Source organism: Jaminaea rosea (genome assembly GCF_003144245.1).
Source record: "Jaminaea rosea strain MCA 5214 unplaced genomic scaffold BDZ90scaffold_19, whole genome shotgun sequence".
NCBI lineage: Eukaryota > Fungi > Basidiomycota > Exobasidiomycetes > Microstromatales > Jaminaea > Jaminaea rosea.
The window spans coordinates 52,206-78,754 of record NW_020289993.1 but is presented as its reverse complement, the minus strand read 5'-3'; the positions used below and the strand labels follow the sequence as shown (position 1 = coordinate 78,754).

The window sequence follows — 26,549 nt, the reverse complement described above, 5'->3', positions numbered from 1 at the left end:
AATTGCGTTGTGTGCGGCCGGCAACGCAACGACGCCTTCACGGGCGCTTGGTATTCGCCTGTCTCGAGGTGTGTGCCTCTCCACCGGCTCTACCATCGGCAAAGTCGGCCTTATCCAGGACCGACGCAGCCAAGGTCGGGGAGGGCCGGGGCAGGGTGCGGGGGCGTGGGGGCAAGGCATCTGCACCTGTCTTCACGTGGCATGAGAGATGATGGCTCGTGCACGAGACGACGTCGTCAGATTTGAAATGTCACAACTCCACCTCGAGTTGAGCGGGAGAGCAGGAAGCAACACATATCACGAGGAGAGGTAGCAAGCATCCGAAGTTCTGGCAAGCATGGTCGAGACGAGGTACTGGGACAGCTATGATGCTGCAAGCCCGCCCTCGAGGACGAGCGCAAGCCATGTGCGCTTCGTGGTCATCTCAGACACTCACTCCGAGGAGATGAACGATGTTCCAGATGGTGTAAGGCTGGTCTTGTTGTGCTCGGGGAACGGAGCAGAGCTGAACAATGCTTACGTCTTTCACAGGATGTACTGCTACACAGTGGCGACCTCACTAAGCTCGGAAGCGACGCCGAAGTCCGCAAGCAGATCGACTGGCTGGTGTGCGTACGCCACGGCTGACACGGCTGTCCGTGATACGATCCCACTCCAGCTAGCTCACCTCCTGCTCCAACCCCTTTCCTGACCTACACACGCAGCTCTCTTCCGCACCCACACAAGGTCATCATAGCAGGCAACCACGACTTCGCCCTCGACAACAGCACAGGCTTCTACGATCGCCGTGGCGTCAAGATTCACGCCAAGTACGGCTACCCTCGCTCAGACACGACGGCTGCGTTACGCTACGTGAGGGGAAAGAAAGAGCATGGCAGAGGGACGCTGCACTACCTGGAGAATGAAGGCGTGGAGATCGAGGTGAAGGGAACGATGTGGAAGTGTTGGGGAAGCCCCGCCACGCCCGTGTTTGGGCATTGGTGAGCAACTGCGAGACGGTGGCGGATGAGCCAAAGTGACTTCTCTGACCTTGAAGCACATCACGGTTCACAGGGCTTGGAACTACGAGCGAGGTGAAGAAGCAAAGTGTACGTTGCGATGTGACATTGCCGGCCGCTCCAACCCTCTCGCGCAAAAGCGTTGCTGACCCTTTCGCCGCACGCCGCAGCCACTTACTCGTCCATACCCAGCGACATTGACATCTTCCTCACGCACGGCCCGCCACACGCACTCGGCGGCCTGGACAAGATCCACAACGGCGTCTCCGTAGGCTGCGAAGAGCTGGCGCGTCTCGCTCACGAGGGGCATCTCAGACCTGCCTTGTGGGCTTGCGGTCACATCCACGAGGCAAGGGGGGTGCACGAGCAGCAATGGCCTGCCACTGAGGGGAATGGGGAAGGCGGATCGACGCTGATCGTCAACTCGGCCATGGTTGAGTTCGATCTCAAAGCCGCGGATGGGGACCATGCCGAGGACAGTGAGCTGACTGTGGCACCGAGAAGAGGGTGATCGCGATCGCTGACTGTTTCATCTGACGCGACTCATGCTGCTCACAGTCCAATATCGCATCGTCCATCAGTGAGCTCGGTGCGCCACACCTAGCTGGTGAGGGTGCAGTATGCTGATCGACTCGACGCCCTCGCACCCAGGCCTGTCATAGTAGACATCTCTGTAGACTCTTCCGCTGTCCCACGCCATGGATCTGCGCTTTGAATGGACCTCTACGCCGACACTAGCGGCGCCACACTTAGACGAAACGCCATTTGAAGCTCATCTCAATGTCCAGACATCGAAGCGTTCAGACCAGTCTTCTCTTAGTCATTGATCTCCTCGGACCGCTCGCTAGCGCAGCTTGACAATGCTACAAGCAAGATCGAGTCGCTTCGGCCTCCTTTGCCATCGAATCGGAGCACTCGATACCGTCGATCCTCGCGATCGGACCTCTTCCGTCAGCATGTGGCCATGGTCGCGCCCTCCACCATGACATGTACAGATCGGAACGCTCGGACCTCACCATCTCACCTCATCTCATCTCGCCGGTTCTCATCGCTCACCACGCTAGCGTCCTTCTCGCCACGTCACTCCAGGAGCGTAGCCGCTCTCTGGGCTGTGGCGTCAGGAACGAGGCGAGAGGAGCACAACCGTGACATTGGGGCGCTCGGACCCGCATCGTCTCAGCGTGACGAAATGGGGATCAGACCTCATGACGTTGGCAAGACCCCTGAAGACGAGTGGGCGCAAGGTGATTCGACAGCCCCTCTGTCGTCACCGCCCAGGGGCCGAGCGCCTAGCGTCGGCGATGGCTGTGCGGCGGTGGGAAGAAGTGGAGATATTGCAATTGGCCCCTCACACCGGCTCCTCCGCCCACCATGGCCCCTGTGGCCCTGTCCCCACATCTCATCATTGCCGCCCTTGCTCCTGACTGGTGGTCATCGTGTCCCTTGTTTATATTGAGCGAGGCAAGGTGCGAATCTCGCGAGGCGAGACCTCTTTGCGTCGAAGTCGACTTCTCACTACCGATCTTACATCGGATCTCTGACCCACCCGTGAACGCTGTTCTCCGCGACATCTTCCTCAATCTACGCGCGAGCTCTACCTCCTTGCTTGCGTACCAGTGTCTCCCGTACAGCGAGACCCTCAACGACCCTGATTATCAAGGGCGCCCACCGCATCGTTTACGCGGGCCTCCCACGCGGATCTCACGCAGTCATCATCTCCTTGCGTGAACGCGACGCTTGCGGCCAAGATCTTCTCACCACCATCATCAACGGCGTGTGCTCACCGCTGCACGCAGGGACCCAAGACCTCGGGTGAGCTCTGCTTGCGCATGACGTTGCCGTGGTAGCGAGCTCGGCCCCCCCCCCCCACTCACTGGTCCTCTATTCGCCGTTCCGTACAGCCAGACGCTGCTGCTGCTGCTGCTCAACGCGCTCCCGTCGGCTGCTGCCTCTGAATTGGCCTTCCGCCCGAACGTCAGAGCGCGTCAACTTAGCACACCGTGAGTGAACTCTACCCGCATCTCCGCGTCTTGCGGCTGTCGCTGACTCTCCGCTGCTTCACGACCCCTTGCATCTTAAATTCCCACCTCAAACCTCGACCTCCTTACCGTTCCCGCCACTCCCACACCACTCGCCCACGACCGCCGACGTCGCTGCCCCGTCTCACTCCCTCACTCCCTCGTCGTCGTCGTACGTCGTCCCTCTGCTGCTGCTGCGTGTTGCGAATAATCGGCTGGCTCGATCGCACACCATCTCTCTCAACGCCCGCCCGCGTCAAACGACAACCGTAACGCGTCCTCACGCTCGTACACGCTCGCACACGCACGCACACACGCACGGACGACCGACCACGCTACGCCCAATCCGTCGTTGATCGATTGATTGGCTCCTGGTCGCTGCCCCTGGTCGAACGCCCACTCGCCCACGCTCTACGACGACGCACGCGAAATCACCCCCACCTGCCCCCTGCACGCGCCTACCTCTTCATTGACTTTTGTCGCGGTACAGCACAGGCGGCTGTACACCAACACAAACGCACAAGCCCGCCCTTTTGCTAGCAGCTGGCCTGCCCGTTCGTTCGCCCTACTCTACCTCGCCCCTCAACTCCACGTCGGTACAATCGATCGCTGGCTTTGCCCGTGTTTCAGTGGACCCTTGACACAAAGACGAAAGCTTAGGTGAGTAGACGAGACAAGAAGCCGAAAATCAGGCACAAACATCGTCGTTCACACGCTGACATTCAGCACCGCCTGCACCGGCTGTCTTGCCATGTCAGCCAATCTCAGCTTCACGCGCAACCCCGCCTTGCTCGTTCGAGAAAGAAAATGTGAGTGGTAGCGATTTGCGGTGTTCAAGACGATGACGCCGCGAGACGAGCGAGGGTGATAACGATAGTATCGTCCCAAGATTGCTCTCGCTTTTGAAGAGGAGGAAGGAGAGTCGGCGCGGAGGGGTAGGGCTCGTTTTAGGGGTGGCCTTGGCTGCAGGCAACGAGCCTGTACACTGCCTTCGGCACGCCCCACGCGTACGGGAGAGCTTTGTAACTTTAATTTCCTCCTCGCTCGTTGAATCGCGCGTCATTGCTGGCTCCTTGCTAATCGTCACCCACGCCTTCCCTGCGCAGAGGTGTCTATCGAAACACCCGAAGTCTTGGACAGCAAAGACCGTGAAGCCGAGCTTTTCTCACCCCTCGGTAACGACCTATACGAGTGTGAGTAGCAGCCAGCAGCAGTAGCAGTTTCGACGTTCCCGTGTCTCCGTTTCTCCTAGCGTCGAAGCGATGCCTGGTTCCAGTGATCGAGAAAGAGAGAGCTTTGAGCCAATTCTATAGCGCCAGTCGATCGACCGACCGAGCGACCGGCCTTCACACGCTGTTGTTCGTCATTGGCGCCGGCAGCAGCCGCAAAGCTAGGCCGGGCGCTGCGACGATGGCGGCGATGATTGCACATTACGTTGCCTTCGAGTTGCGCACCGCCAACCATCTTCGCCGCCACCCTACCTCGGTGTCCGAGAGCACGACAATGGCCCTTCATTGGCCGTGCGATCGATCGGGCGGGGTGAGCGAGCGGATGAGCGGGTCCAGTCGGCCGTAGTGGGAGCTGTCATTCTATGTCAAGCGCTCTCCCAATGCCTCGTCCGAAGATGGCTGGCGCACTGCTACACTACCCCTCGTCCGGCTTGACGTCCGATCGCATCAATTCGACGACTAGTCAACTTGATTGATTGGGCGACGCCACCAGGGGTAGGCTGAGCTAGCTAGCTAGCTTAGCTTTGGCCGTGCGCCGCCTCCTTCGTTCCTCAATTAGGCAGTCGCACAGGATGTTTAGTGATGCAAAGGAACGTAATGCCAAACGACAAGAGAGTCGCGACGCTTTCTGCGAAGCTTCTCATGGCTGTCGCATTGGCCGCTGCAGTCGCCGTCGCCGCTTCCTTACTCTGTTGGGAAGGTCCGTCGTCGGGTGGCGCAGCGCCGGCCTTGAGCTTCGTCGTGTCTCGTCTTGGCCTCGCTCGCTCGACACGCCCGAGGCTGGCCCGGGGCTCGCCTGGAAAATTGGGACGTGTCGACGCGTCGTTGCCGGGCGGGGTTGGTCTGGGCTTGAAGCACAAGCACAGGAAGCCAGGGAAAAACCTTGCTTGGAAAGGAGGGGAGGGGGGCGCGGATGAGGCTCGCAGGCAGACTGGCAGCCAGTTGCAGTCGGTCGGCTGATGCGAGTCTGTGTTGTGCCTTGCCTCCGCCCGCCACTTTCTTGTCATCGCTACGCCTACGCAAACGCAGTCGACCCTTACTCTCTGTGCCATCGACGAGGGCGACGTCCGAGCGCACCCACGCACGCATGCACGCACTCACTCGGCTGGATCCAAGTCGTGCTCACGCCCACGCCCACTCCCACCCTTCGCCTCTACTTCTTCCTATTCGCAGCCTCGCCTCTGGCGTTTTCCCTCCTTGCCTAGGTCTGCTCCATCGACCTCCCCCCCACCTCGTCTCGCCTGGCCTCACCTCGCCTGGCCTCGCCTCTGCTGCTCTCCCCCGATCACCACCCTCACCCACCCCCTGCTTGCGCCACGCCAATCTCGCAACTCACCGCTGCCTCCGCCAATCAACAACAACCCTCAACTCAGGGTCAGGACTCAGACTAGAAGGACGATTAGCCGCCACTCAGTCGCCGCGGCCGCCAAACCCAACTTAGCCTCGAGGGCAAAGACGCACCACCGATCCATCATCTCTCGTCTCGACTGGAGAGGCGACCCCTTCCTTCCTCGCAGTCATCCCTCGCCGCCGACGCAGCAGACCTCCCTACACGTCCTACCAAAGGCAAGGTAGCAGCTCTGTTTGCTTGCTTCCCCTCCATTCTCTCTCTCTTTTACATCACAGCACCCTGCTTCTCGCTACCCACCCCTTCCCTCCTCGCTACGAACTATCTCTCCTCTCTCTCTACATTGCGACTCCGACCTGCCAAGGCACCCTCCGCCCACTGTCGCCATCGGCTTAGGTTTCTCCCTCCTTAAGAGTCCCAAACAACGTCGATCTTGACGTCGCATCCCCACCTACTCTAGCAGCACCTCCTCCTCCTCCTCCTTCTCTATACCTCTACCACCATGTCGTCCTCATACGGTATGGCCTCGTCCTCCTCGTCCTCTTCGTCGGGCTTCTCTTCCTCGTCGATGAGGAGACATCCGGCCTCGCTCATCCCCAAGGTCGTCCATGACCCGGCTCTCTTGGACCTCGTCAAGTGCCCCGTGACTCGCGAGATGGTCGGTGAGTAGATGCGGCGTGACCACAGCATCATCATCATAGCAGCATAGCTCACGCAGCATCCTGTCCCCTTTTCACAGTCTACCTCGCACAGCAGGCTGCTCACGTCATCCAGTGCGGGCCTCCTCAACCATTGGCCACCCCTCCGACAACACCCACCCGATCAGTAGCAGACGCAGAGCAGGACCCGGCTGGCAAAGTCGAGGTCAATGGCCTGCCCAGCCTCGAGACCTTCATCGCCATCCTCGTCGAGAAGAGCAACGTCCAAGTGCCCACTCTCCTCTGCACCCTCGTCTACCTCGAGCGACTCAAGCACCGGCTCCCTCGCGTAGCCAAGGGCATGCACTGCACTCGTCATCGCGTCATCCTCGCCACGCTCATCGTCGCAGCAAAGTACCTCAACGACTCGTCGCCAAAGAACAAGCACTGGACACGGTACGGCGCCCTCTTCGCTCAGGCCGAGGTCAACTTGATGGAGAAGCAGCTCCTCTACCTCCTCGACTACGACCTCCGCATCGACGAGGAGGAGCTCGTCTTCCACTTCTCGCCCTTCTTCCGTATCGCAGAGGACCGAGCACAGCACGGCCGACGCGAGATGCACCTCCGAGGCTGTGACGCCGGTCGAGAGCGTGAACGCTACGTCCGCGCATCAGAGCGACGCGTCTACCTTCGCTCTTTGCCCGGCGACCAAGTCCCTTGCTGGAACCAACAGGCCTCGCAGTACGCACCAGCATCCTCCGGCGCGTCACCGACGCGTTCCTCGACATCAGTCTCGGCGCCACCGTCACCAGAGTCGCCGCAGCGTCACATGGCCAAGTACTCGCACCGTGGCCACAGCGACTCGGTCAGCTCCGTGGCATCTACGAGCAGCAGTGTCGGCTCTATGCCAGCACCCTCTCGCAGCGTCGTGATGGTCCGCCAGCAGTCCAGCGCAAGCACCTCGGCCTCGTCCTCCGTCTCTACATCGGACATGGGAGACTACACCGACGACAACGGTGGCGGCTCCTCCTCTGCCAGCTCGACGGACTACGACTCCGAGGACTACGTCGAGGAGATGGACGATGACGAGCCGCACGAGTATTACCAGCAGCATCAGCAGGTCGACGTGGCGCCTATTCCCGTTCACCCGGCCGCAGCTGCTCAGGCGGCTGGCATGGGCAAGCACACAACCACACACGGTGGCATGCAGCGCTACCTCTCCTCGCAGGGTCTCGCACGCAAAGAGCAACACCTCGCCTCTACCATCGACGCACCACAGCCGGCAGCAATGAGGTCGAGGAGCAGCAGCAATCTGCTCTCTCGCATGCTCGGTGGCAGCCATTAAGGGAAGGAAAAAGAAGACGTCACTGTTCTTCGCCGGTCGAAGACGAGTCACGGTACACGGTTCGAAGTAGGCAGTCGGTTAATCATTCGCTCGAGGGGGTTCCTCTTAACACCATCATCATTGGCTGGATCGCATTGTAACATTATCACGAACAACACACACACAGCTTGGGCGCGGCTCTTTTTCATCTCTCCTTTGCTCATCATCATCAACATCATCACTACACTACAATCATCTATCGAGGAGTCGTTGATTACAATCAAAGTTGCTCGCTTGATTATCTTCGAATGTCTGACTGAGTGCGTCCGAGCCTGCGGCTTGAAGGGAGGTTGATCGTGTGTGTTCGGTAGCTTTGAAGAACGTGTCTGGAGATAGAGTTGAATGCAGAAAGAGGTAAACCGTAACGGTCTCCAGCGATGGAAGAGCTGACGGGCATCACCGTTGACAATTGCCTGGCAAGTACGGCGGAGAGCCACGCTTGCACGATCAAACTGGGTGTGAGGTGCGAGAGCGAGGGGCACAATCAAGGGCAGGGCAGGCAAGGAGCATGTCAAGGAAGACAGGCAGTCACGCCGTCTCCGGATAGGTCTCCCCAATCGCAGGCCCACCGTGACACGGCATAGGGAAGCGGCAAGAAGGGAGTTTGGGAAGGGGGAGCAGGAGGCGATTTGACCGCCACAGACAATGTCAGCGGGGACGACAGTGACAGAAGCAGTGAGATGCCGTGATGAGCTGCCTCCATCTACTGCGGGGGAGTAACGAAGGAGGCCCGAGGGAAGGCCGGGGAGAAAAGCAGCGCCCGATAGTCCGTAGAGCAGGGCGAAACTCAGAAGAGGGTCATCTCGGATGACCTTGGCCATATTGCGACACGGTGCGACGACCCCTCATATACCACCTGCGTGAGGGCGCTGGAGCATTGAGAGCCTCATTCCCATCATGTCCGCGCCAGCTTCTCGTCTCTTGTTTCTCCGCTAGGCGTCGTCCCATCATTCGCACGCAGCTGCATATATGCTATCGTAGACTTGCGCTGCATTGATCTCAGGTCTGTCTCTGATGCCTCGCCCTTCGCTACAAGTCGCCTGCCGTGCCATCTCTTCCTCAAACCTCCCTGGCCTTTACCTCTCCCTCCCTGAACTGTCTCGCCCACAGCATGCTCGGGATCCACCTAGTTGGTTGGCGATGGCGCCACTATGCGTCGAGGAGAAGGATGGTGGTGATGACGAGGATCGACGGGGAACAGAAAGGGGTTGACAAGGGGCCGAAGAGCATCAGGTCACGAAGAAGAGGAGGAAAGTAGTACCCTGATCAGCTCCGCGATCCTCAATTCATCGGACGGGCCGTTCGCCCACTCACCTCCCTCTCAGCAGAGACGTTCCAGATCAAGTACGAGCAGCCAATGATGCCCAAACCTGCTACCACGGTGTTGGTCTTCCAGTTTGCTGGGCTGCCGAGGGGGAGAGAGTGCGCATACGAAGAGGCAGACTAGTCAGCATACTGTCGTCCAATCTCCTCAGTGGGTCGAGGAGCGCTCGACGTACTCACCGAGTCCACCAACCACCGGCGGGCGACCAGACGTATTTCGGGTAGGCAAAGCGCGGTCCTGCTCCCATTATTGCGGGGTCGATGTCGAGGAGGAATGCGATTGGTAACAGTAGAGACGAGGGATTGTCGACTACTCGACGCTCTCCCCGCTTTGGCTTGGAACGAAAGCGATTTGCCACGTGGTTTGAGATCCACTCGACGATCTCGGCGGGCGGCCGTGGCCCATGCGCTAGAAGGTCGGGCTCAAGGCACGCCGCTTCTCGGCCTCCTTTCTTCCCGAGTCGCTCTAGGATCCTTGCAATGGCTTCCTCATCCTCATCGTCATCGTCATCGTCACGCAGCCCGAAGGAGATCATTGTGTGGTTGCAAGAGCAGAGGAGGTGAGTCTCGCCCCGTCTAGCCGCGAGCCCAAGCCCTAGCCTAAAGGCAGGCGCTGACCGCCCTGGTCCTCCTACTTTGTCTCCCCAGGCGTCCCGATCGCCAATCAGCGCAGACTGTGGAATATGGCACCTTCCTGCTAGAGAAAGGCTATCTCTCCAAGCTTGGAGATGATCTGTGGGCCACCCTCGAGCAGATCGGCATCGCTGCGCTCGATGTTGGCGACTGGGAGCTGGCCGAGGTGCGTGAGGCCTGCCCTATGATATGCTTGCGCCTCTGACCATCCATGTTCTTCCTGGTCGCTACTGCAGCTCTGCCTCGCAAGACTGAATACCCGCTTCCCCAAGTCAACTCGCGTGGCCGCATTGCAAGGAATGCTCTACGAAGCGAGGGGCCAGCTGACGAGGGCGCTGCATTACTACGAGGAGCTCATCGCAAAGAGCCAGGGAGCTGATATTGTGAGGCTGCAAGAGCGCACAACAAGCCTTGATTCCATGCTCTGACTCCGAGACAAACCCTCTCGTGCCGCACACAGATGCTCTCCAAGCGCCGTATTGCCGTCCTCAAATCCCTCGACTCTCCCTCTGCCTACGCCCAGACACTCCCTGCTCTCGAGACCCACCTCGAGACTTACTACTCGGACCCGGAAGCATGGCAAGAGCTCGCCTCTCTTTACGCTGAGCTGGGCCAATACGCCAAGTCTGCTGCAGCGCTCGAGGAACTGATGCTACTGGTCCCGCAGAACGGGTTCTTTGTGCTCAGGTACGCCGAGACGCAGTATACTGCAGGGGAGTATGCGACTGCGTACAAGGGGTTCTTGAGGGTGCTCGACATGGGTGGTATGCTGGAGAAGGGGCAACGAGGCGAGGGAGAGGCGGATAGAGGACCAGAAGTGAGGGCTGCGTGGGGGCTGAAGGCGGTGAGTAGGCGTGCGGGGCAAGAGTGTATGCAGGGCCATCATCATCTGACTGACGTGCCTTCTTCCCCTGCGCTCGCAGACGATCAAGAAGCTGAGGGAAAATCCCAAGAAGCAAACGTCGTCTTCGGACACGATCAAGGCAGAGTCACTGGATGACGTTGAGCAGATGGTTGCGGACGTGCTACTCAATCGCGTCTATCCGTCCAGGGACAAGGCGACTGTAGCTGCTGCGCGTGCGGTAATCGCTGCTGATGCGTAGGCGTGGCTCTAAGCAATCTAGAACTACTCTTGCCTGCTATCATTGAGCTCTCTAAATCGTCCCCATCAGGCCCGCCGTGACGCCGTATGCTGTGCCCGCGATGCTGTCGAGTCGCGCCCCCGGCCTCTCCGTCCGTCTTCGTGTCGCTCGTGTCGCTCGAGTCGCTCGAGTCGTTGGTGCCTGCTCGCTGGCCTAGCTAGCTAGCTCAGGGCCCAGCGGTCGCCCTTGTCCGGGCCACGCGCGCGTTTGCGTTGCATTTTGGCCTCTGGCGTCCGCCCTGCCGCCCTGCCGCCCCGTCGCGGCCCTGCCTGGGCCGAGGCTGAAGCTGACTGCAAGCCAAGTTCGACTTCAACTCTCTCCCTTCGTTACCACCAGCCTCAGCCACGTACCGCACGCACGCACGACTCGTGTAGAGTCAATCAAAGACCTCCTACCTCCGCGGCCATCACGGCTGATCCTCTTCCTCTTTCTTCTCCTTTTGACGACGACGACTACGACCCACGACCGACGATCGGCACGAGGATCATCATCGCTTCGTCTCTTGGCTCACGCGACGAATCGACGAGCCAACGAGCCGCCGACACTTCGCGAACACCTCTACGTCAATATAGGTACGCCGCACAAATCTACCAAGCAGTGCACTGCGTAAAAGGATAAAGACGACTTCGCCGCCTATAGATCAGCGTCCTCGTCCATCCACCGCAAGCAAGCACGCTCATACGTCGCCTCGCGCCATTGCACAGCAGCTAGCTAGCTTGGCATACATCGACGTTTCCCCAGACCCATTTCCCGCCCTTTCCTCGCCTTTAGCCCACCATGGCAGACCAACATACACCCGAGGTGGACCTCGACAATGTCATTGACCGTCTTCTTGAAGGTGAGTTCGCGGCGCGACATCTGCAATGCCTCTGCAGCATCCACTCACCTTAGCCACTGGGCCCCCTCTCACCCACCTCCTTCACACTCGCAGTTCGCGGCTCGAGACCGGGCAAGCCAGTGCACCTCGAAGAGTACGAGATCAAGTACCTCTGCCTCAAAGCGCGCGACATCTTCATCAACCAACCCATCCTTCTCGAGCTCGAGGCACCCATCAAGATTTGCGGCGACATTCACGGGCAGTACTACGATCTGCTGCGCTTGTTCGAGTACGGTGGTTTCCCTCCAGAGGCGAATTATCTGTTCCTGGGAGACTACGTTGACAGAGGAAAGCAGTCACTAGAGACTATTTGCCTGTGAGTGCGCGAGGGACATGAGCCATGCGGTCGCCAGTCTATGAACCACAGCAGCGACGATGATGCTGACTGCCTTCTCTTCATTCGCTCACAGCCTCCTCGCGTACAAGATCAAGTACCCCGAAAACTTCTTCATCCTCCGCGGCAACCACGAGTGCGCGTCCATCAACCGCATCTACGGCTTCTACGACGAGTGCAAGCGCAGATTCAACATCAAGCTGTGGAAAACGTTCACAGACTGCTTTAACTGCCTGCCCATCGCAGCCATCATCGACGAGAAGATCTTCACGATGCACGGAGGATTGAGTCCGGATTTGCAGAGCATGGAGCAGATTAGGAGGGTAATGAGGCCGACGGATGTGCCGGATACTGGTGTGTAGCGGCGTGCAACGAGCGAGAAGTAGTACTGATGGACGGTGCTGACTCTGTGCTCTGCTCCCCCCCGGCAGGCCTGCTCTGCGACCTCCTCTGGTCAGACCCGGACAAGGACATCTCCGGATGGTCCGAAAACGACCGCGGCGTCTCCTTCACCTTTGGCCCGGACGTCGTTTCCCGCTTCCTCCAGAAACACGACATGGACCTCATCTGCCGCGCACACCAAGTCGTAGAAGACGGCTACGAGTTCTTTGCAAAGCGACAGCTCGTCACCCTTTTCTCTGCGCCGAATTACTGCGGAGAGTTCGACAATGCCGGAGCGATGATGAGCGTGGATGATAGCTTGCTGTGCAGCTTCCAGATCTTGAAGCCGGCGGAGAAGAAGAACAAGTACGTGTATGGGGGCATGAATAGTGGGAGACCGGTGACGCCGCCGAGGAAGCAAAAGAAGGGGAAGGAGGGCAAGTAAGCGGGCGAGGGGCGTGAAGATAGGAATGAGGCGTAGGAGAGGATGGCGTGGCAGCAAAGGGGTACTGTGAGAGCATCTGGGTTGCTCACGCGAGAGCGGGCGCGCGGACGACGAGTCGGCATCACGCGACAAGAAGGAGCTAGGATGTCGCTCAGTACCTCCGCTTACCGGCGGTGGCGTTTCCCAAGGGCACGCATGGTCGCATTCGGCCACAGTGCGAGGTAGCTGATCATGGGGGTTGCGAGACGTTGGGGAGGCAGGGAAGGCTGCAGAGGGCACGAGACGACACAATTGGACGAGGAGACTGCGATCACGACCACAACGGCACGGATTCGGACGAGGAACACGCGAAGGACAACCACGTGATGGTGAGGTGGCATGTCATCGCTACTCAGAATCGGCGAGGGCGGCAAGTTGATGATCGGCGACCTCGAAGTTGAGAGCGGCACCGCAAGCTCATCCTCGCAAATGGGGCAGCACTGCGTCAACATGGCGAGGCTCCGTAGGCTATGGATCAGAGTCGCTTGACATGCTCTCACCAGCCCGACCTGTCATCGTGGATGCAGGCTATCAACATCGACCGTCTACAGTCAACGTCTCTCATTCAGCCTCATCGCTACGCTAAGTCGCCGCCATGCGGCTGCCGTGTCGCTCTTTCTCTCACGCCCCCACGCTAGAACCACTCCGACCTTCCATCTTTCCTCCAAGTCAGACACCACCCCGACCCTGGCTCTCCCTTCTCTCTCCTGCGCCCCCACCCTCCGCCTTCCACACCTCTCGACTCTTTGCTGCTGTCGATCTGTCCATCTCTCATCACATCCATGCCCTCTCATCTCACCTCTCTCTCACTGTGCGACGTTACGTGTAAAACTTTTCTCCTTTTTTTTCCACTCGACGATGAACACTCTGCGCCGCTACGAAAGCTTGATCGAGTGCAAGTGCTCGATTGGCCCCTTTTGTCTCGGAGCGGCTGCGAAGGAAGGACGACAACCCTGACTCGTTGGCGACCCTGATCAGTGAGGCCTTAGGAGCGAGGGGGCGTTGGCGCTGGATCAACTGGACGGCCGGTGAGCAACCGGCGGCAGCGCGTGTACGAACAGGCTCCGGCGGCGGCCGTGCGCTCACTCTTTGCTACTCTCGAGTCGCTGCTGCTTGTTATCTTTCTACTACTATCTGAATTATCCGTTCACAGCTCGACTTGCCTGGCAAGCTCTTTCGCCTTGTTCAAAAGCTACCACCAGTCTCACGAGCTCCCCGTCACCTCCAGCATACACCCACGGACATAAGCCCAACCCACCTGTACTTCTCCTCCCCAAGTCCCCACCATGCCCCTCACCGCGCACGACTCCATCTCCTTCCCCTCTTCCCTCCCCTCGAGCATCACTTCTCGCTCCGCTCCACTCTACCTCATTTTCCACTCCTCCCCCTGGTCATCCGTCACCTCAACCTGGTGCCCAGACTGCCGCAACGCCCGTCCGGCTTTCACTGACTCCTTCGAGGGGGAGGAGAAGCCCGAGGCATGGGCCATGAGTACGGACTTTGGCCCGTGGAGGGCGAACAAGGGTGAGAAGGGGAAGCAGCACCCTTGGAGGGAGGAGAGGGGAGCTGGCGGGTGGGGAGTTTGGAGCGTGCCTACTATCATTAGGTGGGAGGGGGTGAGTAGTGCGATCCGACGTGACGATGGTGTGGAATCCAGACTGGGCTGACAATGCACTGCTACGCTTTCACTGCATTCGCACAGGGCAAGGAGACGGGACGAGTTGAGGACACGGACTGCCAGGATGTGAAGAAGGTCAGGGCGCTTGTTGCGGGCAAGTGAGGGCAAAGAGAGAAGTGGACAGCCGATCGTGATCCTGAATGCCAATATTGTGGTCACGGCCATGCTCGAGCCAATGAAGCCGCTTGCGACCGTATACGCTGTCGCAGCTTGATGCGAAGATCTGGGGCACCGTAGACTTGGATTGAGCTCTATCTGCCACGTGCCTTAGTCCCCGGGTCTGGGCTCGGAGGTGGAGGTCGAAGCGCATGATGGACAGCGAATCGCAGCGTCCAGCGTTGTATCTTCCTGCCCTCCTCACCACAACCAGCAACCACCGAGTCCATCCCACTCCATTCACATTTGTCCAACATGTCTGCGCCCAAGTGGAGAATCGTCATGGCCTGCGATGGTGAGCTCAACAGACGCGCGCAGACTCATCCTTGAGAAGCATATACTGACGTCTGCACCGCTGCAACCCCATTCACGCATAGACGCCGGTATCGAGTACAAGAACACCTTGATGCAGGACCTCAAGAACGACCCTCGTGTCGCCTCAGTCGAGGATGTAGGAGTCAACGAGAAGACTGACAAGACTGGTGGGTGCTGCGTGACCCCCTCATCGTCGTTGCCCCTCCCACCCCCACTAACCCCTTCCTTGCTCCCACCACCGCGCGCTCAGCCTACCCCCACCTCTCGGTCATTGCAGCCCGCAAGATCCAAGCCGGCGAGGCTGACCGTGGTCTCTTCGTCTGCGGCACCGGCATCGGTATCGCCATTGCCGCTAACAAGGTCAAGGGCATCCGTGCCGCCGCTTGCATGGACCCCTTCTCCGTCGAGAGGTCAGTCCTCAGCAACAACTGCCAGGTCCTCTGCTTCGGACAGCGTGTCGTCGGTATCGAGCTCGCTAGGAACCTCACCAAGCAGTGGCTCGGCCACGTCTTCGACTCTTCCAGTCCTAGCGCAGCTAAGGTTCAGTGCATCTGCGACTATGAGGAGGAGGAGGCTAAGAAGTAGGCGGGTAGCAGCCCACGGAAGAGGCTTCAGGCTGCCCTTGTCGTCGAATGAAATCGAGCCATTATCTCTCCTGACCCTGTCTTTGTCGTCCGAGTGTGAGAATGTGAGAGAAGAAAATAGAGCGTCAATGAGGAATGAGAAAGGGTGAGATCGATCCGGCGATGCGTACGGCTTCCTGTCGGACCACGGACGGCTCTTGCGTCCCAGCGTATACAATGCGAGCGTCGCTTTGATGGACTCTGAGAAGGGCCTCTCAGTCCAGATTGCGGCGGCTCGTTGCTATCACCTGATTCAAGTTGTAGGCGTGAGAACGTGAAGTTGACTGCCGCCAGATCTCGGCCGAAGACGGCTGAGTACCACGACCTCAACGAACCCAGAACGATGAAAGGAACAGTCTCGCTGCTATCGGCGACCGCCCTCCCCGCTGTCCGTCACCCATCGTCACGTCACGGGACCGCAAGAACTGTACAGCTAGGCGGCAATTCCGTGGTCGCCTCGATCGACAGCGACGGCACGCACGCTCCTTCGGCCCTCATCAGTCTCTCGTAGAAGGCAAAGTTGCGGGCGTGAGAAGCTTCTAATCATGCTCGCTGATTTCTGAACTCAATCACCGAGATAGCCGGTCGTGACGCCCTGCATGACATGATGGCCATCGACGACGATAGCCTTCGTACGATGGCCCACCCGCTCGCCGTCTGAGACCTCTCTCTCAGATGTCTGAAAGCAAATCAACGTCTCGCCTCTATCGTTCAGGGCAACCGGAGTCCGGCTACACACACACACGCACAGAGTGCTCTTTGATGCCGTTGTGACCTTGTACCGACAGCGTCACGACTGTGTAGCCACTGCTGTCTCTCGTACGACATAAATTGGAAGGTAGGTGCTTGCTTGCTTGCTCACTTGCCGCCTGTCAAAACTCTCTTTCCTGCGGCCCCACATCTGCGCCCGTCGGCGCCTGAGCTCCGCAAGCGCAACGTGCTGTCTCGAGAGTGGATCCGAATTAGACTGTGGGACGGCTAGCGCTCCCCACGAGTGCCTCTCGGCACGCTTTGTTCCCCTCAGCCCTCTCGCGCTCAACCCCTGACCGGCGGAGACCAGGCCCTTTTGGCAGTCAGACCCAGGATGAGAGCGAGGCAGTCGGCATTTGCGCAAGCATAAGGCACAGTAGGCACGAGATGATACAGTCGAGGTGATAAACAGCTATCGGTGTTGCCGAAGGCGGAGACGACAGGCGGAATCGTGAGCGTTGGTATAAGACCTTGGATGCCGAGGAGGCCTGCCAATATCTGCTTTCCCCTCATCCTCTTCATCACTCATCGTGCAGTGTGACCTCCTTCCCCTCTCCTTTCCGCCACGATGCGTCTCCTCTCCTCTTCCCTCACGCTCATTGCCACCACACTCCTCTCCACCTCGTCCCTTGCGGCTCCCACAGCCACAACAGCCAAGAACATCGGCGACACCCCGTCAAAGAGCAACGACTTCTCATCCACTGCCCCTCCAACCTCTCAGCTGCCCTTCCCCATCTCCGTCTACTCCCAAGCAGCAGGCCTAGCTCAGCAGACTTACTGCAACAACAGCAAGGCAGGCCTCACCATCGGCGACGCCAAGCTGCTTTGGACCTACGGCGACGGAGATGCGCAGCAGCGTGTGAACATCTACAACTCGTCTTCGCTGGGCCTGAGCGTAGCGTGGGAGGGGACCAACACCAGCTCGGTCCACTCGATCGCCTACGACGTCGAGTTCGTTCCCGTGCCTGGAGACACGGTCCTCGACCTCCCATTCGGCTCACTCGTGGACGCTGGCTTCCAGGGAGCCTTCCTGAGCTCCTGGAAGCAGGTCAAAGAGCAACTCGCTGCTCGCGGGGCAGGGAACAGCTCTACGAGCAACAAGGTGACCATCATCGGCCACTCGCTCGGTGCTTCGCAGGCATCCCTCGGCGCTCTGGCCGTAGAGCATGCCTTTGGATCTGGGTCCGTCTCCCGTGCCGTCCTGTACGGCCTGCCGCGCGTAGGCAACAAGGTCTACGCCGACCACGTCGACAAGGTGTTCGCGCCTACCGAGGAGAAGAGGCGATGGAGCTACGTCGTCTCTGGAAAGGACTTTGTGCCTCACGTCCCGCCTAGGCTGATCGGGTATCAGCATCCCGCTGGTCAAGTGTGGATCAACCCGGCTAACACCACGAGCTGGATGTACTACCCTGGCCAGGAGAATGTGAAGGGAGCGAACACCGTACTGGCGCCGCCGTTGAGCTTCGAGTGAGTAGCAGTAGCGTGCGTGAGGATGCTTCGAGCGCGCACAGAGCTGACCACGCACTTGACCTCTTACAGCGACCACGAGGGCGTCTACATGCACACGCAGATCGGTGCTAGTCTGGGTCATTGCCCGGCTACAGTAGGCCAAGATTGAGCTGAGTGTGCACTCACGATGCGTCGCCTCAGGCGAAACGCGAGCTGTCAGGCGTTTATGTCGGTCAGGATTGCTCAGGCATGAATAGAGATGCTGCTGTCCTGCCCTGTACAACAATGTGGCCTATCAATTATAATTTGCTATCAAGAGGACCCGAGTCTACGAGGAGCTGGCACGTCAATTCTGAGGTGACGCCTGGCGTTGTCAATGCGGTGGAGATCCAGGATAGGACTTGATTTTTGCGAGCTCGAGGGCGCTGCTGAACGGCGAGTATGGAGTGCTAATGGTGGGGGACGAGATGGTGCTGCTGCCACGCTCGAAGGCGATTGGAGTGAGGGGGAGGTGAAGAGGTCGCGATAGAGAGCAGAGAAGCAAGCATCGCCCTTGCCCGGAGTGCGTCTTCCTGAATTGGGTTCGTTGGCTGAGCATCGACGCGATTGCCCTTGCGTCGCCTTTCGATGCGGCTTGGCTCGTCGAGGCGGGCCGAGAAGTCGTGATGCCATGATGTGATGAGCCGAGTGGTGCGGCCGTAGACGGGTTGTGCCTGAGAGCCATTGCGAGATAAGTGCTCGTTCGCAGCCCTGAATGGAAGCTGAGAATGGGTGTCGCATCCGCATAATCAGACTGGTCACCGCTTCGTCCACCTTGTTGTTCTTGTCTCCTCACCATCCATCCAAGGTTGCCATTCTCAGCAGCGTTGAAGTGCTTGCTCCTACTTCGGAGTCCATCATGACAGGCCGCATGGACGTCGACAGGTCCAACACACCGACCATCTTCAAGGCCAGCGCTACTCATTCGGATGCAATGGGCCAGAGGGACACCATATCCTCCACTCTCAGCCCATCAACCACGCGCCAGCAGTCCGTGGCCAGTGACGCCAGGACCGTTCTTGGCAGCGAGAGCGATGCAAGTGAGTCCGCAGCGCCGCCCAGATATCGGGCGAGCGGGCTTACTCACTCATTCATCCACAGCTAGTGTTCCTGCCTCACACGCCCGCCCGTCCAAGGCAATGAAGCTTGACTCCAAAACGCCCTATGTCACCACCGAAATCGACCCAGAGGCAGCCCAGTCAGGCCAGCGCGGGACGTCAACGGTCCAGGCCTCTTCTTGCTCTTCCTCTTCGCCTCGTCCAGCCCCACCTCCCCGTGCGAGGCACTAGTCTCCAGCACAAATCGTCGCTGAGATGCGTCGTCGCGAGCTCGTTGGTTTCTCTCCAAAGTGGCAAGGACCCCTTTCTGCGCTGGACCACGCGAGGGTAATGTCGGCTTTGCAGGCCGAGAAGGAGGAGGACGACAGTAGCTCCGAGTGCACCGATACGGATGATGAGATTACGAGTGAGCCGAAGTTCGCAGTGGAGGGGTGTGAGCCGCAGTAGCTCCCCAGCGACTGGGCTCGGTTTGGGACCGTCTAAGCCGCGACTGCCTGTTTCGATGGCGCCGACAGGAGCGGCGTCAACTCAGACCCTCATGTCACCCGCTCTGGCCCTCATTCAATACCATCCGTCTATTCCTCTTCTCCCTGTCAGGAGCCTTTGAGGCGTTGATCGCACTGTTAGCGTGGACAGCGCTGCTATAGGCCAGCGCTAGTGAGAAGCTCGGACTGTTGTTGAGTGGTAAAGATGGAGAGCAAGAAGTCGAGCGCACCATCGGACCCTTTTTGGCCGTCCGCCGCTGCACTACCGCCGCGGCTGCGTTGCGGCCTCCACTCCACTCGCCGCCGGGGTCTGGACGAGGTGATGTCGTGTGCCCCGCCGGCCTACTTCAATGCCTCGCCCCTTTACTTCTTCCTCGCTCGATCGACCTTCATCACATCCACATCGACGCCACCATGCCATCCGCAGACATCCCTCCCAAAATGCGCGGCCTCCTCTTGGAGCGCTTCGTCGAGGGCAAAGGCGAAGACGACCCCTACACGCTGCGCTCCGACATCCCCTTCGACGCATCCTCCCTCAAGCCAACGGACGTGGTCATCCGAGCCGCCGTGGCGGGCGTATGCCACACAGACATCATGACCGTCCGCGGAGAGATGAAGCGCTTCCTCAAAGAGGGACTCCCCATCGTCCCCTCACACGAGCCGACGGGCGTCATCGTTGCGCTGGGTAGTGAAGCCGCCTCGGAGAAGAGCGCTCCAGCTACGGGGGGTAAGCGACCGCTCAAGGAGGGTGACCGTGTAGGCTCACTAGCGCACAAGGAGCCTTGCGGCCAATGCGAGGAGTGCAAAGCCAATCGCCCAAAGTTCTGCGGAAACGTCTCCTTCTTGGGCATCAGCGACAAGCACGGCGGACTCGCGGAGTACCTCATTGCGGACTATCGCTTTGTGGCCCAGCTGCCCGACGAGGTGTCGTTTGAGACTGGTGCGCCACTGATGTGTGCAGGCTTGACAATCTACACGGCCATCAAGGCGCTCCAACTCGAGAAGGGTAAGCACGTCTGTATCGTCGGCGCTGGAGCTCTGGGTCATATTGGCTCGCAGATTGCCAAATCCAAGAGGCTGAGAGTGAGCGTCCTCGACGCCCGCGACGCACCGCTCGAGCTTTGCAATTCGCTTCGCCTCAAGCCGGACGCAACGTACAATTGCGGCAAGGTAGATGCCGATGATGAGCAGGCGGTGGCCGCTGTGGTGAAGGCGATTGGAGGCGAGCCGGATGCGACGATTGTTACTACGGACGCCATTCCAGCTTTCAAGCTTGCGATCAACATCACGAGGAAGCATGGCCAGATGCAGGTGGTAGGCCAGCCCGCGGACCCAATTCCAAGTGAGTGGCAGTGCGATCCTGAGAAGACATGGTCGATTGCTCATCCTCCGCCCTCCTCGCACCCGCAGTCCCCTTTTACCCTCTCATCTTCCGTGACCTCCGCGTGACCGGCTCCTTGCTAGGCAACCAGCAAGACCTAAAAGAGTTGGTCGATCTCGTCGGCCGCGAGGGAATCGAGGTGAAGACGAAGACGTTCAAGCTGGACGAGCTGCCCAAGCTGCTCGGGGAGCTGCATAGTCCGACATTTGCGGGGAAGGCAGTCGTGCGGGTGGGGGAGGATCAATAGGCAGGCGCGTGGACGTGAAGGGGCAAGCGTCACAGTGACATCTTTTCGAATTCAATGCACTCGAATTCGATTCGCCTGCCAAGCGTGCTTGCTTTGTGATCTGCAGCGCTGTGGGGCCGTCGTCGCTACCACGCGGGTGGCGGTTCGCCCGACGTCCAATCTATCGCTCCACCTGCTTTCGTCTCGGCCTCCGACAGCTCTATTTCACGCCACTGATTGAAGTCGCCGTGCAGCCCGATGCGAGGGAGAAGTGACGCAGGGCCCCACGACCAAGGAGAATAGAGCTCGGTCAGCGCGAAGGGCTCAGAAGGCGAAGGGCCTCACCTGTTGATGGTAGTGGGGCTATTGTGTTAATGTTCGAAGGCAGGACCGATCCCCCTCGCTGTCACCTGCTTTCAGAGCCCTCATCCTGTCACACCCGGTAGCCGGGGCTCCTTTGTGCGTGCTTTGCGCAGGGGAGGAAGATCCTTGACGCTCGCGGGCCAGTCAGTCACTCTGCTTGCGCCCGGTGTCATGTCGCCACTCGCGCTACACAGCCTGTAGCTGCTGGGAAAGTTTGAGCTGCCCGTCCACGCACAGCTTCTCGCCCAATTCGCTCGCCCGCCCGCTCGCCCGCCGTGAACTGAACTCGCACTGACCCCTTGGATACGGCAAACGAAAACGCAGCATCGCCTGCGTGTGCTTTCACGGCTGCTGTCGAATCACTCAACACCCAATGAGAGAAACGACGAGAAGGAGTGCGAGCACGAACAGCTAACGGGCGACAATGGCCGGGGCGAATTCCGACGAGGGGTTTGGAGAACCCCAAACGCCCCCTTGCCGCCGCTGGTCTTGCAGACTTGGTGCCTTGAATAGCGTGAGCGGGCTCGTGAATCCAACACGCTCGCTCGCGGCCACATGGACTGGCTTGGCTAGCCGGCCTCGCTATCGCTGCAGAGGCAGCCTCTGTTTTCAACCAGCCCTCGTCGTGGCGCCCAACGGGAATATATTTGCCTTGCCTTCTTGACAAAGTTCCAAAGTCGCACGTTATCGCCACCAGACTTCCTTCTTCCATACCACTACCTTCATCACTACCAACAACAAGAAGCTAACAGGTGAGCATCGCAAAGTACCGCACCGCACCGCACACTAGACTAGCGTCTGCGAACGAGGGCCCAAAAAGTCTATCTGTCCCAGGGCACATGCCTGCATGCGCGCTCCGCCCGCGAGACACACACTCCACAAGCTCTGCCTGCGACTTCCTACCTCGTCCTCCCCGCCCGGGCCCTTCTTATCGCTCAGACTGGATTGCGTCGAGGGGTCGAGCGGTCTTGGCTAGCCAGCGAGACGGTGGGAACGAGAGTCGGACGAATTTCCACAAGAATGACGAGAGGCAGTGCCATCTTGCTGGGGAGGATCTCGTGTTGTCCTGCGACGCCGCCCGCCGCCGGCCGTGCGCTTTAATGACGCCAAGGGGCTCATTCGAGGGAGTTGGCGGGGCCTTCTTGCCCGACTGTCTCGCCCTTCTTGCCTTTCTACCTCGTACTCCTTCGCTCACACGCAAACTACCTCCCTCTTTTTCAACGCACTCAGGATGGCCGCTACTGCCTCTGCTCCCTCTACCAATGGCACGCCCCTGGGCAATGTCGCCATTCACTCAAACGCTCTCAACAAGATCGTCAATGTTCCCCTTGTCCACGGGCCGCTCAGCTTCGCCTACTCGACTATCGAGGCACACCCGCTCATTTCCCGCCCCTACCACCTGGGCGAGGACATCCTGAACCAGTCGATCAAGATGGCCGAGCCAATCACCTCTCGCCTCAACGGCCAGCTCACCTTCATCGACACGCAAGCAGTCAAGGCCCTCGAGTTTGCCGAGTCCAAGTGGTCCTACCCTTTCAAGGCGACGCCCACCGACGTGGCCAACCTGCCCCGCTCCGTCATCAACGCCTACGTGGACGCCCTTCAGAAGGCGTGGGACGCTCGTGTCGCTCCTCAGGTGAACCAGGCGCACGCCAAGTTCGAGGAGCTCAAGACTCAGAACCCCCTCGTTGCGCGTGCAGCTGACGCCGTTCAGCAATTGCAAGCCAACCTCACTCAGACGATCCAGTCTCTCAAGAACACCAACGCCCCCAATGGCGAGAAGGCCACGCAACAAGCGCAGAACATCGTCTCTTCCTTCCTTGCTGAGCTCGAGAAGGTGCGCGGCTTCGCTGCTACCCTCCCCGTTGACGCCCGCAAACGCTTCGAGCCCGTCGTCGAGTCGATCAACACTACGTATGGTCACTTGAACAAGGAGGTGCGCGAGGGCAAGGGTCCGCTCGTACCCCGCCTCCAGAAGGTCCTCGAGTACGTGCAGAGGGAGGCCATCCCTGACCTGCGCAAGGCGGTCATGACTGGTGTCCACCAGCCTGCGCCCACCCCGGCCACCACGACCAACGGTGCACACTAAGCAAGCGACGCGAAAAGACGTGGCGACGAGTGTCGAGTCAAGGGCTGCATCTGCTTGGCCCGTTATACCATGAACCTCCCTCGTCGCCGCCTACCATTTCGTCAAGCTCCCTCACCTCTTCTTCTCTTCTATCATGACTCTGTTCACTCGGCGATACGTTTGCTTCACGCCTCTTTGTCTCTCATGAATATATACACTCTACGACTGCAGTCTTCGCTTGATGTCATGCTCTGTTCTCATCGTGGTGATGATGATCGCCATCTTGCCTTCCTCGAGGTGTGGGTGTAGCCGTCGCACGCTCGCTCGCGACTCCCGTTGAAGCAACACTTTCGATTGGTTCAAACTCCGAAGCAGACGGCAAGAGTGAGCTGGTCTGGTCTGGCAGGGCGGGGGCGGAGGACGACGGCGGCGAGGGCGGGCGAGGTGAGCGGGCGAGCATTAGACCGGGCAGGCAGGCGGGCACACACTGGCAGGCACACTTGTGTTTCATTCACGCCTTCCCTCTCCCCTCCCCTCCAGAATCGACACGACGGCCCGTGTTGCCATCAGCAGCATACATCCCATCATCACCAGCAACAAAGAGACACCTTCTCTACCCGCGACGCTCTGACGACCAGCCACGCGATACCCCCTCTCTTCCTGCCCCTCAGTAGCTGCTGCCATCTCGCTCAGCCTCGTGCCCCGCTGCCTCCCGTCCCACCTTCCAGCAAGTCACGAATCTCATCAATCGACCGCATACACCCACCAATACCCAACCCAGCTCAACATCAATATGTCCAACCAGTCGCAGCGTCAACCCCCCAAGATGCCCGCGGGCACCTCCTCCCTCTCAGACAGAATAGCCGCCCTGCAACGCAAGGCGTCGGATTCCACGCCCTCACCCTCGTCCTCCTCCTCATCATCATACGGCCCGGGCGCGGGGGCGAGCTCGATGCGTCGCACTCCATCTGCTAGCACCTCTCCGCCCAACGCGGCGGATACTTCGAGTAGCTCAGTGCTGAGCAATGGCTCGTCCTACTCGTCCCGCTCTGGCACCCCGCAGGCAGTCAGGGATCGAATCGCCCGATTTCAACTCTCCCCCTCTTCCGCCAACGGTGAAGCCGAACGACCCCTCCTTCCCCGCTCCTCGTTCGGGTTCGGAGCTCCAGCTCCTAATCCGGATAATGTAGGAGGGAGGGTATTGCGACCCTACCCTGTGGGAGCGGGTGGGAGCGGGAATTGGGGTGAGGGAGTGCTACGCCCGCAGATGACTGGTGGGGCTTGGGTGGGGACGGGACAGAGTGGCAGTAGTGCGAGGGGGAGCACACCGGGGCTGATGCCGCAGTTGACCGGGCCTACATGGAACAGGAGGCAGGGTGAGTAGCTGGCTAGAGGCGTCGTATTAACGAGGGTGAGCTGGCCAGGCTGACCTCCTCGCTCTCGCCCTCCTTCGCTCACAGCCTCGACACCCGAAAGCACCCTGGCCCCGCGCCAGACAATCGGAGGTAGAGACGCATTCGCTGACCTCGACGCCAACTCTGATGGCCCCTCGTCACCCACCGAGTCGCGTGCACTGGGATCTCACGGCTTCGACGTTGCATCGCAGGCGGCAGCCATGAAGGGTTTGACACTGCAGCGGACTGGAAGCTCAACGGGGAGGTACAGGAGTGTCAGCCCGCTGCCGACTCTGCCTGATGTGCCGGTCAAGGGGCCGGAGAGGAGGGGGTCCGCCTTGAGTGGTGAGGGGATCAAGGTTGGGGTCATGAACGGGAATGGGGCGGGGGAGGGTAGGAAGGAGGAAAAGGTGAGTTCTGCCATGACGAGCTCGTGTGAAAGGGCGAGAGCTGACTACTCAGCCTTTGATTCTCGTTGTCGCCACAGCATCTCCCCTCACCTCCGCAGCACAACCCTCAAGCATCTCCGCGTATCGGCTCGTCATCAAATGCGGCAGCGGATACGTCCATTGAGATTGGCGTCGGAGGAGCGTCACCGGAGGAGATGGAGAAGTTGAGGCTGAAGGCGCAGCAGGACGAGGCGAAGGAGAAGCAGGGGCGCGCAGGTGTAGCGGAGGGAAGTGATGCGGGCGAGATGAGCAGCAGCAGCATTATCGTCTCAGCTCCTGATGAGGTGGGCAGTACGAGCATGACAAGCGCACCCGTTGGAGCCTCAGCAACGAACGGGCCCTCACGCGCAGTTCAGCAGGCGCAGCCCGCTACCCCACAGAAGCAGCCTTCGGCTTCCGCAGCAGCCGACATCAGCATCTCAGAGACGTCGACCTCTTCATCTTCGTCTTCCTCCCTTCAGCCGCACACGCCCGTGGCTCCGCTCTCAGCAGCGAACAGCAAAGGAGCTGCGGACATGTCAGCGGCAGCCCCGCCCTCCCCTACTGGCGCCCGCAATCATCTCCCATTGGGGCCAAGCACAGTCAGCAACGTGACGCCGCGCTCATCTGCGGTCCTCCTCCCAACCAGTAGTGACAGCAGCGAAGAAGCAGCAGTCGCCACCCCTGCACCGGCTCCCGTCCAATCAACAGCCCCTCCCACTAGCAGCAGCACCGCCAGCTCGGCCCTCTCGCCCAGCTCAACCTCCTCCTCTCGAGCAGCCGGTGGGGTGGTCCGCAATAAGAGCATGCAGCGCTCTCGTCCTCCACCGCCTGGTCAACCGATCAGCCTGGCCGATCTGGACGCGAGTGACGACGAATATGAGCCTGGGTGGGCGAGTGTTATCTCTAGTAGTAGGGGCGCGTGAGGCGATGTGTGAAGGTAGGGGGAGAAGGGAGAGGGTCAGAGGGAGGGCGAAGGTGCAAAGGGCAAGAGAATAGAGGTGACATAATGCGACGCGATGTGGGCACAATGCTTGATCTAATGTTACGATGCGTTTACGAGGAGCGAGACAGGGTGGATGAGGAGTAGTGTCAAGCAGGCGGGGTAGAGGCTCTCAGAGGCCTGGCCACGCGAGCGCCACTTGGACCCGCCGGGGCGACGGCGGTCAAGCCACCCTCTTGAGCTGAGCGGGGCAGTGCGTGCGTGCGTGCGTGGGTGATGCGTGATGCGTGACAACGAAGTAATCTACTCCTCTTTCACTTCCCTTCCTATCTTACGACACACGGCATCACCTTGTCTCCGTCGACTGGGCGTGCATCGACACCAATCCCCAGTCATAGCGCAGC

The 26,549-nt window shown here is 59.6% G+C and overlaps 13 protein-coding genes across 13 annotated transcripts; 12 read left to right on the top strand and 1 right to left on the bottom strand.

The window, feature by feature from the left end:
* Positions 1-337: 337 nt before the first annotated feature.
* On the top strand, positions 338-1,509 carry BDZ90DRAFT_224654 (Metallo-dependent phosphatase; the record flags this gene model as incomplete). The annotated part of the gene is made up of 5 exons (XM_025504627.1): positions 338-466; positions 532-608; positions 705-980; positions 1,054-1,092; positions 1,191-1,509. The coding sequence occupies 5 exons, from the start codon at positions 338-340 to the stop codon at positions 1,507-1,509; spliced, it is 840 nt and encodes a 279-aa protein (XP_025359159.1).
* A 3,336-nt stretch (positions 1,510-4,845) lies between these two features.
* Positions 4,846-5,891, top strand: BDZ90DRAFT_99269 (hypothetical protein). The gene has a single exon (XM_025509998.1). The coding sequence runs from the start codon at positions 5,159-5,161 to the stop codon at positions 5,684-5,686; it is 528 nt and encodes a 175-aa protein (XP_025359158.1). The 5' UTR covers positions 4,846-5,158; the 3' UTR covers positions 5,687-5,891.
* A 204-nt stretch (positions 5,892-6,095) lies between these two features.
* BDZ90DRAFT_263096 (hypothetical protein) lies at positions 6,096-7,576 on the top strand (the record flags this gene model as incomplete). Its single annotated transcript, XM_025508569.1, has 2 exons — positions 6,096-6,255; positions 6,333-7,576. The coding sequence occupies 2 exons, from the start codon at positions 6,096-6,098 to the stop codon at positions 7,574-7,576; spliced, it is 1,404 nt and encodes a 467-aa protein (XP_025359157.1).
* An 855-nt stretch (positions 7,577-8,431) lies between these two features.
* BDZ90DRAFT_234828 (hypothetical protein) lies at positions 8,432-9,242 on the bottom strand. Its single transcript, XM_025507160.1, has 3 exons — positions 9,119-9,242; positions 8,930-9,020; positions 8,432-8,764 (listed from the first exon to the last, which is right to left on the bottom strand). The coding sequence occupies exons 1-3, from the start codon at positions 9,184-9,186 to the stop codon at positions 8,675-8,677; spliced, it is 249 nt and encodes an 82-aa protein (XP_025359156.1). The 5' UTR covers positions 9,187-9,242; the 3' UTR covers positions 8,432-8,674.
* Positions 9,243-9,412: 170 nt separating this feature from the next.
* On the top strand, positions 9,413-10,619 carry BDZ90DRAFT_234827 (hypothetical protein). Its single transcript, XM_025507159.1, has 4 exons — positions 9,413-9,498; positions 9,587-9,737; positions 9,808-9,954; positions 10,032-10,619. Exons 1-4 carry the CDS (start codon positions 9,419-9,421, stop codon positions 10,569-10,571), a joined length of 918 nt encoding a protein of 305 aa, XP_025359155.1. The 5' UTR covers positions 9,413-9,418; the 3' UTR covers positions 10,572-10,619.
* Positions 10,620-11,490: 871 nt separating this feature from the next.
* Positions 11,491-12,750, top strand: BDZ90DRAFT_224646 (putative serine/threonine protein phosphatase PP1; the record flags this gene model as incomplete). The annotated part of the gene is made up of 4 exons (XM_025504624.1): positions 11,491-11,551; positions 11,645-11,906; positions 12,001-12,278; positions 12,356-12,750. The coding sequence occupies 4 exons, from the start codon at positions 11,491-11,493 to the stop codon at positions 12,748-12,750; spliced, it is 996 nt and encodes a 331-aa protein (XP_025359154.1).
* Positions 12,751-13,919: 1,169 nt separating this feature from the next.
* BDZ90DRAFT_234824 (hypothetical protein) lies at positions 13,920-14,613 on the top strand. The gene is made up of 2 exons (XM_025507158.1): positions 13,920-14,405; positions 14,492-14,613. The coding sequence occupies exons 1-2, from the start codon at positions 14,076-14,078 to the stop codon at positions 14,567-14,569; spliced, it is 408 nt and encodes a 135-aa protein (XP_025359153.1). The 5' UTR covers positions 13,920-14,075; the 3' UTR covers positions 14,570-14,613.
* A 265-nt stretch (positions 14,614-14,878) lies between these two features.
* On the top strand, positions 14,879-15,596 carry BDZ90DRAFT_265807 (hypothetical protein; the record flags this gene model as incomplete). Its single annotated transcript, XM_025508680.1, has 3 exons — positions 14,879-14,918; positions 15,001-15,105; positions 15,189-15,596. The coding sequence occupies 3 exons, from the start codon at positions 14,879-14,881 to the stop codon at positions 15,521-15,523; spliced, it is 480 nt and encodes a 159-aa protein (XP_025359152.1). The 3' UTR covers positions 15,524-15,596.
* A 798-nt stretch (positions 15,597-16,394) lies between these two features.
* On the top strand, positions 16,395-18,086 carry BDZ90DRAFT_234821 (alpha/beta-hydrolase). The gene is made up of 2 exons (XM_025507157.1): positions 16,395-17,778; positions 17,851-18,086. Exons 1-2 carry the CDS (start codon positions 16,880-16,882, stop codon positions 17,927-17,929), a joined length of 978 nt encoding a protein of 325 aa, XP_025359151.1. The 5' UTR covers positions 16,395-16,879; the 3' UTR covers positions 17,930-18,086.
* Positions 18,087-18,658: 572 nt separating this feature from the next.
* BDZ90DRAFT_263089 (hypothetical protein) lies at positions 18,659-19,088 on the top strand (the record flags this gene model as incomplete). The annotated part of the gene is made up of 2 exons (XM_025508568.1): positions 18,659-18,839; positions 18,901-19,088. The coding sequence occupies 2 exons, from the start codon at positions 18,659-18,661 to the stop codon at positions 19,086-19,088; spliced, it is 369 nt and encodes a 122-aa protein (XP_025359150.1).
* Positions 19,089-19,666: 578 nt separating this feature from the next.
* Positions 19,667-21,353, top strand: BDZ90DRAFT_98921 (GroES-like protein). Its single transcript, XM_025509996.1, has 2 exons — positions 19,667-20,684; positions 20,753-21,353. Exons 1-2 carry the CDS (start codon positions 19,757-19,759, stop codon positions 20,968-20,970), a joined length of 1,146 nt encoding a protein of 381 aa, XP_025359149.1. The 5' UTR covers positions 19,667-19,756; the 3' UTR covers positions 20,971-21,353.
* A 690-nt stretch (positions 21,354-22,043) lies between these two features.
* Positions 22,044-23,500, top strand: BDZ90DRAFT_98956 (hypothetical protein). The gene is made up of 2 exons (XM_025509997.1): positions 22,044-22,064; positions 22,535-23,500. The coding sequence occupies exon 2, from the start codon at positions 22,544-22,546 to the stop codon at positions 23,399-23,401; it is 858 nt and encodes a 285-aa protein (XP_025359148.1). The 5' UTR covers positions 22,044-22,064; positions 22,535-22,543; the 3' UTR covers positions 23,402-23,500.
* Positions 23,501-23,889: 389 nt separating this feature from the next.
* Positions 23,890-26,433, top strand: BDZ90DRAFT_234817 (hypothetical protein). The gene is made up of 3 exons (XM_025507156.1): positions 23,890-24,756; positions 24,841-25,184; positions 25,262-26,433. The coding sequence occupies exons 1-3, from the start codon at positions 24,174-24,176 to the stop codon at positions 26,126-26,128; spliced, it is 1,794 nt and encodes a 597-aa protein (XP_025359147.1). The 5' UTR covers positions 23,890-24,173; the 3' UTR covers positions 26,129-26,433.
* Positions 26,434-26,549: the final 116 nt, after the last annotated feature.

Coding starts and splice junctions, on each gene's coding strand:
- BDZ90DRAFT_99269 (XM_025509998.1), top strand. CDS start 5,159: ATGAGGCTCGCAGGCAGACTGGCAGCCAGTTGCAGTCGGTCGGCTGAT.
- BDZ90DRAFT_234828 (XM_025507160.1), bottom strand. CDS start 9,186: ATGGGAGCAGGACCGCGCTTTGCCTACCCGAAATACGTCTGGTCGCCC. Junction 9,021..9,118: donor GCCGGTGGTTGGTGGACTCG/GTGAGTACGTCG, acceptor CCCCCTCGGCAG/CCCAGCAAACTGGAAGACCA. Junction 8,765..8,929: donor ACGTCTCTGCTGAGAGGGAG/GTGAGTGGGCGA, acceptor CTCGACGCATAG/TGGCGCCATCGCCAACCAAC.
- BDZ90DRAFT_234827 (XM_025507159.1), top strand. CDS start 9,419: ATGGCTTCCTCATCCTCATCGTCATCGTCATCGTCACGCAGCCCGAAG. Junction 9,738..9,807: donor GCGACTGGGAGCTGGCCGAG/GTGCGTGAGGCC, acceptor TCGCTACTGCAG/CTCTGCCTCGCAAGACTGAA. Junction 9,955..10,031: donor AGAGCCAGGGAGCTGATATT/GTGAGGCTGCAA, acceptor TGCCGCACACAG/ATGCTCTCCAAGCGCCGTAT.
- BDZ90DRAFT_234824 (XM_025507158.1), top strand. CDS start 14,076: ATGCCCCTCACCGCGCACGACTCCATCTCCTTCCCCTCTTCCCTCCCC. Junction 14,406..14,491: donor CTATCATTAGGTGGGAGGGG/GTGAGTAGTGCG, acceptor GCATTCGCACAG/GGCAAGGAGACGGGACGAGT.
- BDZ90DRAFT_234821 (XM_025507157.1), top strand. CDS start 16,880: ATGCGTCTCCTCTCCTCTTCCCTCACGCTCATTGCCACCACACTCCTC. Junction 17,779..17,850: donor GCGCCGCCGTTGAGCTTCGA/GTGAGTAGCAGT, acceptor GACCTCTTACAG/CGACCACGAGGGCGTCTACA.
- BDZ90DRAFT_98921 (XM_025509996.1), top strand. CDS start 19,757: ATGCCATCCGCAGACATCCCTCCCAAAATGCGCGGCCTCCTCTTGGAG. Junction 20,685..20,752: donor GCCCGCGGACCCAATTCCAA/GTGAGTGGCAGT, acceptor TCGCACCCGCAG/TCCCCTTTTACCCTCTCATC.
- BDZ90DRAFT_98956 (XM_025509997.1), top strand. CDS start 22,544: ATGGCCGCTACTGCCTCTGCTCCCTCTACCAATGGCACGCCCCTGGGC.
- BDZ90DRAFT_234817 (XM_025507156.1), top strand. CDS start 24,174: ATGTCCAACCAGTCGCAGCGTCAACCCCCCAAGATGCCCGCGGGCACC. Junction 24,757..24,840: donor TACATGGAACAGGAGGCAGG/GTGAGTAGCTGG, acceptor CTTCGCTCACAG/CCTCGACACCCGAAAGCACC. Junction 25,185..25,261: donor AGGGTAGGAAGGAGGAAAAG/GTGAGTTCTGCC, acceptor TTGTCGCCACAG/CATCTCCCCTCACCTCCGCA.